Genomic DNA, 10,249 nt, shown 5'->3' with positions numbered 1-10,249 from the left:
TTGACCTCGTGATCCACCCGCCTCGGCCTCCCAAAGTGCTGGGATTACAGGCTTGAGCCACCGCGCCCGGCCTGCTTCATAATTTTTTAAATCTGTGCTTTAAAGTAGAAAAACTAGGCCGGGAGTGGTGGCTCACACCTGTATCCCCACACTTTGGGAGGCTGAAGCAGGTGGATCACTTGAGGTCAGGAGTTCGAGACCAGCCTGGCCAACATAGTGAAACCCCTTCTCTACTAAAAATACAAATATTAGCCAGGTGTGGTGGCAGGTACCTGTAGTCCCAGCTACTCAGGAGGCTGAGGCAGAAGTATCACTTGAACCCAGAAGGCGGAAGTTGCAGTGAGCTGAGATCGCCCCACTGTACTCCAACCTAGGCAACAGGAACGAAACTCTATCTCAAACACACACACACACACACACACAAGATGCCCAGATAAATTTGACTTTCAGATAAACAATGGCTAATTTTTTTCGTATATGTCCCAAATATTGCATTCATTGTTTATCTGAAAGTCAAATTTAACTGGGCATCCTGATGTATTTTCTTCACCTAATCTGTCAACCCTAAATGTACATCAGTGGAATGGCTGCCAGCTTATTACAATCAATTCTTCGTGCCCCTGGATTGTACAAAGCAGGGTCCACCTTGGCTCAGTCCTCTCCTCTTGTCCCTCTCCAGGCAAAAACAAAGAGTGTGAGGCTTTCATTTGCAACTGCGACCGCAATGCTGCCATCTGCTTTTCAAAAGCTCCATATAACAAGGAGCACAAGAACCTGGACACCAAGAAGTATTGTAAGACTTGAATATCACCTCTGAAAAGCATCGCCTCTACCTGCTCATTCTCACACTGTGTCCTCCAATAAAGCACCTTGTTGAAAAACCTTATGTTTGGGGATTGTTTTTTTATTCCCTGTCTATAAATTGGGTCTCTGCCTAGTCTTTTGTTTATTTTTTTGAGACAGGATCACACCATGTCACCCAGGCTGGAGTGCAGTGATGCAATCTCGGTTCACTGCAACCTCCGCCTCCTGGGCTCGAGCAATCCCCCTACCTCAGCCTCCTGAGTAGCTGGGACCACAAGCGTGTGCCACCATGCCTGGCTGGTTTTTGCATTTTTTGTAGAGACAACATTTTACCACGTTGCCCAAGCTGGTCTCAAACTCCTGAGCTCAAGCAATCAGGCCACCTCTGCCTCATAAAATGCTGGGATTACAGGAGTGAGCCACCACGCCTGGCTACTCTGCCTAGTCTTTTGTGAACATGCTTTCTTCCAGCCTTGGAAGCTAAGCTGAATTAGAAGGATACTTCCAGGAACCAAGCAAGCACCTTGAAATCAGAATAATGATGAACAATCACCATTTACTGACTATTTACCCTGTACGAGGACTGTGTCCGTAGATCATCTTGACAGCCCTATGAGGTATCGGCACTGTTAGCAAATCTTCTTTTCCTCAGCTGAGGCTCAACAGGAGTGGTCACTTTTCCGATGCTATCATCCAGCGGGCAGCAGAGAATAAATTTGAACCTGGCGAGTCTGACAACAAACCACTACCCTTCCCTGCCTGAAGTGGTAGGCTTTAGTTTGAGCCAGATCTTGCTCCTGTCTCATGATTCTGCCTCCATTTTCAACAGTATTAAACAATTTTTCTACAATGATTTTATTTTCTAAACCCATAAAAGACTTCACCACATTCTACAAGCTAATTTTGATATCGTAGTCATGAAATATAATCAACATTAACAAGCTGGGCATGGTGGCATGTGCCCATAGTCCCAGCTACTCGGGAGGTTGAGACAGAAGAATCACTTGAACCTGGAGGGCGGAGGTTGCAGTGAGCCGAGATCGTGCCACTGCACTGCAGCCTGGGTGACAGAGCAAGACTCCATCTCAAAAAGAAAAGAAAAGTTGAGAAAAGACCAAAGGAACTGTGAAAAGGCACCATTGAGCAGTTTCAGACCACTGGAGATGGACAGACAGCCACCACTTCTGGGTATGTGGTGGGCAATAAAAGACCTTCTTCCATTTGAAGAGGGGAGTGTATGAAGACTTATCTTTTGGCATAATTTCTCCCTCATTTTATTCATCCATTCAATGATTATTGAACACTTACTCTGGGCCAGGCACCATACAAAATGCTGATGATATAATGTATTTGGGTCTGGCCACAAGACAATAATTTAGTGTTAGTATCTGTCTACCATTCAGTCTTCTCTGAGACTTTTGTTCCTGCTCTTCAAACTGGCATCCTTATATACGATATGCTGTATGCTCCAGAGGTGTCATGTCTTTTGCACAATTACCTTGTCTTCCTTGAAGTTCTATAGTTGTAGGTACTGTTATATCCACAACTTACAGATGAGAAAATTGGCTTAAAGACGCAAGGGACTGTCAAAAGTCACTCATTCCTGGGTGGCACAGCTGACCTTGGAACCCAAATCTAGATAATTCAGAGGAGATGTGCGCTCAGATTATGAACTTGTTGAAGGCAGAGTGAGGTGTCTTAGCCACTTTTGTTTCTCTACCTGCCTGTAGGAGACAGTCAATAAATGATTGCTGAATGCTAAATGAAGTCTTAGTCACATCAGTGCTCAGGGTCTTTTTGATTCTTTGGCAGCTAAGATGAGTCTGTTCTCAAATTCAAATTCAACAAGCATAGACTGAAGAACCCTTTTTTGCATACTGTGCTATGAAGAATTTAAAGGGATGCAAAATCAAGTTAGACCTGGCCTTAGTCTTCAACGAACTGTGAAGGCCATAAAAAAGTATTTCTTCGGCGGAAAGAAATTGGAAGTCCTGTTGAATCGAAGAAAAGTGGGCTTTTAGGAGAATGGTGCTTACTTCTTTCTTTTTTCTTTCTTTCTTTCCTTTTCTTTTTTTTTTTTTTTTTTTTTTTTAAGTAACAGAACGAAGAGAGAGAACAATATCCTCTGATGTAAAAATCTATCTCTTTGGCTGGGCGTGGTGGCTCAGGCCTGTAAATCCCAGCACTTTGAGAAATCGAGACAGCTTACTTGAGTCCAGCCTGGGAAACCAGAGAAACCCCCTCTGTAAAAAAATTAGCAAGGTGGTGTGTGGCTGTAGTCCCAGCTACTCAGGAGGCTGAGATGGGAGTATCACCTGAGCCCAGAAGGTTGAGGCTGCAGTAAGACTGCACTCCAGCCCAGGTGATAGAATGAGACTCTGTCTCAAAAAAGAAAGGAAGGAAGGAAGGAAGGACGGAAGGAAGGTAGGAAGGAAGGAAGGAAGGAAGGAAGGAAGGAGAAGGAAGGAAGGAAGAAAGGAAGGAAAAAAGAAAGAAGAAAGAAAGGAGGGAGGGAGGGAGGGAAGGAAGGAAGGAAAAGAAAGAAAGAAAGAAAGAAGGAAAGAAAGAGAGAGAGAGAAGAAGGAAGGAAGGGAGGGAGGGAGGAAAGAAAGAGAAGAGAGAGAGAAAGGGAGGGAGGGAGAGAAGGAAGGAAGGAAGGAAGGAAGGAAGGAAGGAAGAAAGGAAGGAAGGAAGGAAGGAAGGAAGACAAAGACAAAGAAAAAAAGCAAACAGCCCAGGCACGGTGGCTTACATCTGTAATCCCAACACTTTGGGTGGCCAAGGTGGGCGAATCACCTGAGGTCAGGAGTTCGAGACCAGCCTGACCAACATGGAGAAAACCCGTTTCTACTAAAAATACAAAATTAGCCGAGCGTGGTGGCACATGCCTGTAATCCCAGCTACTCGGGAGGCTGAGGCAGGAGAATCGCTTGAACCCGGGAGGCGGAGGTTGCGGTGAGCCGAGATCGCACCATTGCACTCCAGCCTGGGCAACAAGAGCTAAACTCCGTCTCAAGAAAATAATAATAATAATAATAAAGCGCCGGGCGCGGTGGCTCAAGCCTGTAATCCCAGCACTTTGGGAGGCCGAGGCGGGTGGATCATGAGGTCAAGAGATCGAGACCATCCTGGTCAACATGGTGAAACCCCGTCTCTACTAAAAATACAAAAAATTAGCTGGGCATGGTGGCGCGTGCCTGTAGTCCCAGCTACTCAGGAGGCTGAGGCAGGAGAATTGCTTGAACCCGGGAGGCGGAGGTTGCGGTGAGCCGAGATCGCGCCATTGCACTCCAGCCTGGGTAACAAGAGCGAAACTCCGTCTCAAAAAAAAAAAAAAGAAAAAAGAAAGTACTATACGGGAAATCAGTTGAACGGCTAGGATGATTTGAATGAAGAAACAAGGAAATAAGCTGGACAGAGTAATTTGATGGAGAGATTACAAATTCTAGCAACCACGGTATCTTCACAGTGTCTCGTGCATCACATATGTCCATTAAATAATTGTTCAGCTAAGGCACAGCGTGACGCAATGGTTCGCCAAAGCCAAGAAGAAAAAGCCACGTGGCTGTATTTACCTTTTCACGTCACGTGATGCTGCGTGCCCAACCCGGACAAACTCTAGTCCACCGCCCCTCATCCCTGGCCAGAGGATTTGATTGTAATTGGTTATCTTATGGGCACGTGGCTCTCGATCTCTCTTTTCTATTGGTGAATAGCGGCCCAGCCCCCTGGTCTACTTCTGCCCTGCCCGCCCGTCTCAAGCTCCGCCCTTTTCGCGCGCACGAGAAACGCAAGCCTGCGCAGGCGCAGTGGCTGGTAATGAGCGCCCCAGGCGCCGTCTGCATGAGTTTGTGGCGGCCGCCGCTGCTGTCTGCGGCTTCCTGGGGTTCTGGCGGCGCTCCTCTCCTGAGCCAGAATCCAGGAGGAAGGACAAAGTGAGCGTTAGAGTGTAAAAAGAGGGCGAACCCACGTGGATGTGACTCTCGAGGTCACTTTTCCCTGTCCCCCAGTTCCCTCATGCCGGTTTCCTGTGGGCATCGCCTTCTTTGCTTTTATCCCGGGGACGGATTAGCGGGTAGAGAAAGTGGGGTGCAGGGAACGAAGGGGAGCTGAGAGAGATGTCCAAGCAGAAAGGCGAGGGGATGTTGGGCGAGCTACAGGCCCCTGAGGCGCCCAAATCTACACTTAAATTTTCACCCAAACATTGAAGGGGTAACAAACCCGAAGAGATTTGTTGGTGTAACCTCCATGCTTTTGCATGGGTTGCTTCCACCCTTTTCCTACCTAGTGAAGGCATGTTTGTCTGTCAGAACCCAGCCTGGGTTACTTCTGGTAGTTTCCTGAGCTTTGTCCTTCTTCAGGTACAGCTGCTGTTACCCCAACGGGTTTCTGCAGCAGAAAGTCCAAGAGCAAGCTTAGAACTGGACAGACTGGCCTTCATTCCTGGCCTAGTCACACTCTTGGTAACCTTGGGCAGGTTACCCAAGGTCTCCAAGCTTCAGTCTTCATCTTCAAAAAGAAATAATAGTGCTCATATATCATAGGGTTGTGGGAATTAAGTGTGCAACTATGTTGTGTAAATGCTTCCCAAGTGCTTGTTGTATAGTAAATGTTCAATAAATCTTATTTTCCTAAACGGAAGGAGAGGAAAGGATACACACTTTAATTTTTCTTTAGAAAGTCTTTATTACATTAAGCAAACCTTGATTTGTAATATTTTCCTGTTTTTTTTTTTTAACCTATTATTATTTGAGATGGAGTTTTGCTCTTGTTGCCCAGGCTAGAGTGCAATGGCGAGATCTTGGCACACTGCAACCTCCGCCTCCCAGGTTCAAGCAATTCTGCCTCAGCCTTCCAAGTAGCTGGGATTACAGGCGCCTGTCACCATGCCTGACTAATTTTGTATTTTTAGTAGAGATGGGATTTCACCACGTTGGTCAGACTGGCTGGTTTTGAACTCCTGACCTCGGGTGATCCACCTGCCTCAGCCTCCCAAAGTGCCGGAATTACAGGCATGAGCCACTGCACCTGGCCTATTATTATTTTGAGATGGAGTCTTGCTCTATTGCCCCAGCCAGAGTGCAATGGCACAATCTCAGCTCCGCAGCCTCTGCCTCCCAGGTTCAAGCGATTCTCGTGCCTCAGCCTCTTGAGTAGCTGGGACTACAAGTGTGCACCACCACACCTGGCTAATTTTTGTATTTTTAGTGGAGGCAGAGTTTCACCATGTTGGCAAGGTTGGTGTCAAACTCGTGGCATCAAGTGATCCACTCACCTTGGCGTCCCAAAGTGCTGAGATTACAGGCATGAGCCACCTTGCTACCTAAAAGTTTTAATTTCATGCTATATTCCTTTTCTAATAAATTGAGGGTGGGGGAAGAGAAACCTAGGCCAGGTGTGGCTCACACCTGTAATCCCAGCACTTTGAGAGGCCAAGACAGGTGGATTGATTGAGGTCAGGAGTTCAAGACCAGTCTGACCAACATAGTGAAGCCCTGTCCCTACTAAAAATACAAAAAATAGCCAGGTGTGCCTGTAATTCCAGCTACTTGGGAGGCTGAGGCAGGAGAATTACTTCAACCTGGGTGGGGCGGAGGTTGCAGGGAATGAAGATCATGCCATTGAACTCCAGCCTGGGTGACAGAGCAAGACTGTCTCAAAAAAAAAAAAAGATTAATTTATTTTATTTTATTTTTATTTATTTATTTTTTTTTTGAGACGGAGTCTTGCTCTGTTACCCAGGCTAGAGTGCAGTGGCACCATCGCAGCTCACTGCAGCCTCCTGCCTCCCAGGTTCCAGCGATTCTCCTGCCTCAGCCTCCCAAGTAGCTGGGATTACAGGCACACGCCACCACTCCTGGCTAATTATTTTTGGATTTTCAGTAGAGACGGTGCTTCACCATATTGGCCAGGCTGGTCTCGAACTCCTGACCTCAGGTGATCTTCAGGCGTTGGCCTCCCAAAATTCTGGGATTACAGGCGTGAACCACCATGCCCCGCCTCTTAGATTCGTTTAATTTCTGTCTTCATGAAGTGGAATTTAGCTGTTCTGCGACATAAATATTAAGTAAAAAATCTATATCTCAAAGCAGTGTATTGAATCTCAGCAAGGATAATATATTTTGAATTAATTATTATATCTGGGCTTGTTGTGTGAGTTGGATGATGGTCAGGGTGACCAACCCATGCTGGCTTTATCACTGAAAGTCCTGCATCCTGTGAAACCCCCTCAGTACTGGACAATCTGTGACAGATGGTCACACTACCTAGGAGTGTTGGATTTCTTATCGGTCCTTCCTTAGACCACTCAGAAAAGCTTCAGTATAGTTCACTTTTGCAAAAGTTCACCTTTATGTATGCCCAAGCATCTCTTGGGAGGTACTGTCATTAAGTGAGTTGATGTATTGTTAAATGATTTGCACAGTGTTTGGGTTATGGTATGTGCTCAATAAATGCTTGGTTTTTTTGTTGGTGGTGGTGGTGTGGTGGTGGCAGTTTTTTGAGACAGACTTTTTTACTTTTGTTGCCCAGGCTGGAGTGCAATAGCACAATCTCAGCTCACCGCAACCTCCGCCTCCTGGGTTCAAGCAATTCTCCTGCCTCAGCTTCCCGAGTAGCTGGGATTACCGGCGCCTACCACCACGCCTGGATAATTTTGTGTATTTTTGGTGGAGACAGTGTTTTGCCATGTTGGCCAGGCTGGTCTCAAACTCTTGACCTCAGGTGATTCACCCACCTCGACCTCCCAAAGTGCTGGGATTACAGGCATGAGCCACCACACCCAGCCAATAAATGCTTGCATTTGAGAGGTGAGAAAAGGATATCTGTTTATGAGAGCACTAAGAGGAAGAATATGAGTTAGTGGGGAGGAAGTTTCCAGTCTTATGTACCTGTTTGCCTATATGAATTCCACTTACTAAAACCATGACAGCAGAGCGGAACTGCCGAAGCAGCCGAAGCAACTGAGTGGGGACATGACCCAAAGTCATGCCCAAGGCTGGTCTTTTGCAGTTGGGACCACAGAACCAGGCCAGTGGCAAACTGATAGCACCCCCTAGTTTCTTACTCTAACCAAGGGCACAGACAAGTGGGTTAGGGGCTGCCGTGTTGGTAGAAAGCAAAGGACTTAAAGCAAAGAGACAGACATGAGGAGTGGCAGTTTCAGGAAATACCAGGTTCCTCTTGGGATGCATTTTTTGGTGGAGAGAATTCCGTCTCAGGAGGAAATATGAACAAAGCAAACATTCCAGAGGCTCTCCAGACTTGATTTCGTCATTCGTGCCAGTTCTGAGGTGCTGAAAGAGCCTGCCTTCCCTCCCTGGGTGCCTAATCTGCTCTCCGTTGGGCACTACATTATTTTCTTTTTTTTAAAGCAGAAATCCTGGGCAAGGCCACTCCATTGTAACCATTCCTGGTCTCCTTGGCCAGGTGTACTACGGATTTTTACTTCAACTTTAGGCTGGACCACCTTTGCAGTGGTCCATAATCTGTAATCTGATCACAATCTGCAGACAAATTAGATTGCTAAAAAAAGAAAAAAAAAACTACTCCACACACAGTGGCTCATGCCGGCAATCCCAGCACTTTGGGAGGCCAAGGCAGGCAGATTACTTGAGGTTAGGAGTTCAAGACCAGCCTGACCAACATAGTGAAACCTCATCTCTACTAAAAATTCAAAAATTAGTTGGATATAATGGCGCATGCCTGTAATCCCAGCTATTTAGGAGGCTGAGGCAGGAGAATTGCTTGAACCTGGGAGGCAGAGGTTGCATTGAGCCAAGATGAAGCCATTGCACTCCAGTCTGGGTAACAGAGCAAGACTCTATCTCAAAAAAAAAAAAAAAAACTGGAAGGAACGTCTACTTGGATTCTCGTCCTGGCTCTGATATTATATAATGTGGCTTTAGGTAAATCTGGATTTTAGTTTCCCAAGAAATGACATGAGGTTAGGCACGGTGACTCACGCCTGTAATCCTAGCATTTTGGGAGGCCGAGGCAGGTGGATCACCTGAGGTTAGGAGTTCAAGCAGACTGATCAATATGGTGAAACCCTGTCTCTACTAAAAATACAAAAATTAGCCGGGCATGGTGGTGTGCTCCTGCAGTCCCAGCAACTTGGGAGCCTGAGGCAGGAGAATTGCTTGAACTTGTGAGGTGGAGGTTGCAGTGAGCCAACATCACGCCACTGCACTCCAGCCTGGGCGACAGAGCAACGCTCCCTTCTCAAAAAAAAAAAAAGTAGGATAGACTAAATTTTCTCTGATTCTGTCATTCTATGTGATACTCTGATGTTTTTTATTAGAGAATGGGGTGGGAGGGGTGGCGGTGGGGAAACAGTATATTCTCTGCCAGCCACTTGAGAACAAGAAGTTGTATCTTTGTATCCTTAGTAGCTTAATACTACTACTGTGTCTGTCAATAACTTGATGAAGCTGGGCACTGTGGCAAGTGCCTGTGATCCCAGCACTTTGGGAGGCCAAACCAGGTGGATTACTTGAGCCTAGAAGTTCAAGACCAGCCTGAATAACAGAGTGGGACCGCTGACTCTACAAAAAAATTTTAGTCCCGGCATGGTGGCTCACGCCTGGAATCCCAGCACTTTGGGATGCCGAGGCAGGTGGATCACCTGAAGTCAGGAGTTTGAGACCAGCCTGGCCAACATGGCAAAACCCCGTCTCTACTAAAAATACAAAAATTAGCCAGGCGTGGTGGCACATGCCTATAATCCTAGCTACTCGGGAGGCTGAGGCAGGAGAATTGCTTGAACTCGGGAGGCGGAGGTTGCAGTGAGCTGATATCACGCCATTGCACTCCAGCGTGGGCAGCAAGAGTGAAACTCCATGTCAAAAAATAATACTACTGCTAATAATTTTTTTTAATTGTTGATGAGATTTCTGGGTGACAGTGGCTTGAGATTCAAGCCAGATTTTAATACAATTGTTAGTACTAACTTTGGGTAACTGAGGAAATCTGGTTGAAAGCAATTCAGGATCTCCATCCACAAAAAAGCAGGAAAGAGATTTACTTACAACCTTACACCTCTTCAGATTAATGACCATGAGCAAACCTGCAGTGGTTCAGGTGAAAAGAACTCTGTGTTTTCACAATCTTAGATTATCCTAGTTGACTGAAATTTGCTTCCTGGGCAGGTGCAGGATGAACGTGTATTGACTGCTCCAATTTTAGACAAAATGCTATCAGGGCTGGGCGCAATGGCTCATGCCTGTAATCCCAGCACTGTGGGAGCCCAAGGTGGGTGGATCACGAAGTCAGGAGTTCGGGACCAGCCTGACCAACATGGTGAAGCCCCATCTTTACTAAAAATACAAAAATTAGCCAGGTGGGGTGGTGCATGCCTATAATCCCAGCTACTTGGGAGGCTGAGGCAGAAGAATCACTTGAAACCAGGAGGAGGAGGTTGCAGTGAGCTGAGATCGTGCCACTG

At 46.5% G+C, this 10,249-nt stretch overlaps 1 protein-coding gene across 1 annotated transcript in view; it reads left to right on the top strand.

The window, feature by feature from the left end:
- PLA2G1B (phospholipase A2 group IB) overlaps positions 1 to 882 on the top strand; it is a 7,367-nt gene extending 6,485 nt beyond the window's left edge. Inside the window, exon 3 of the mRNA XM_017510198.2 lies at positions 656 to 882. Coding sequence (XP_017365687.1) covers positions 656 to 804 — 149 coding nt within the window. The 3' untranslated portion in view covers positions 805 to 882. The remainder of the gene's footprint in view (positions 1 to 655) is intronic.
- Positions 883 to 10,249: the final 9,367 nt, after the last annotated feature.

This window comes from Cebus imitator, unplaced genomic scaffold (assembly GCF_001604975.1).
Source record: "Cebus imitator isolate Cc_AM_T3 unplaced genomic scaffold, Cebus_imitator-1.0 Scaffold434, whole genome shotgun sequence".
Classification (NCBI taxonomy): domain Eukaryota; kingdom Metazoa; phylum Chordata; class Mammalia; order Primates; family Cebidae; genus Cebus; species Cebus imitator.
Note: the sequence above shows the minus strand (reverse complement) of the source record. Positions and strands in the feature narration are given on the sequence as shown.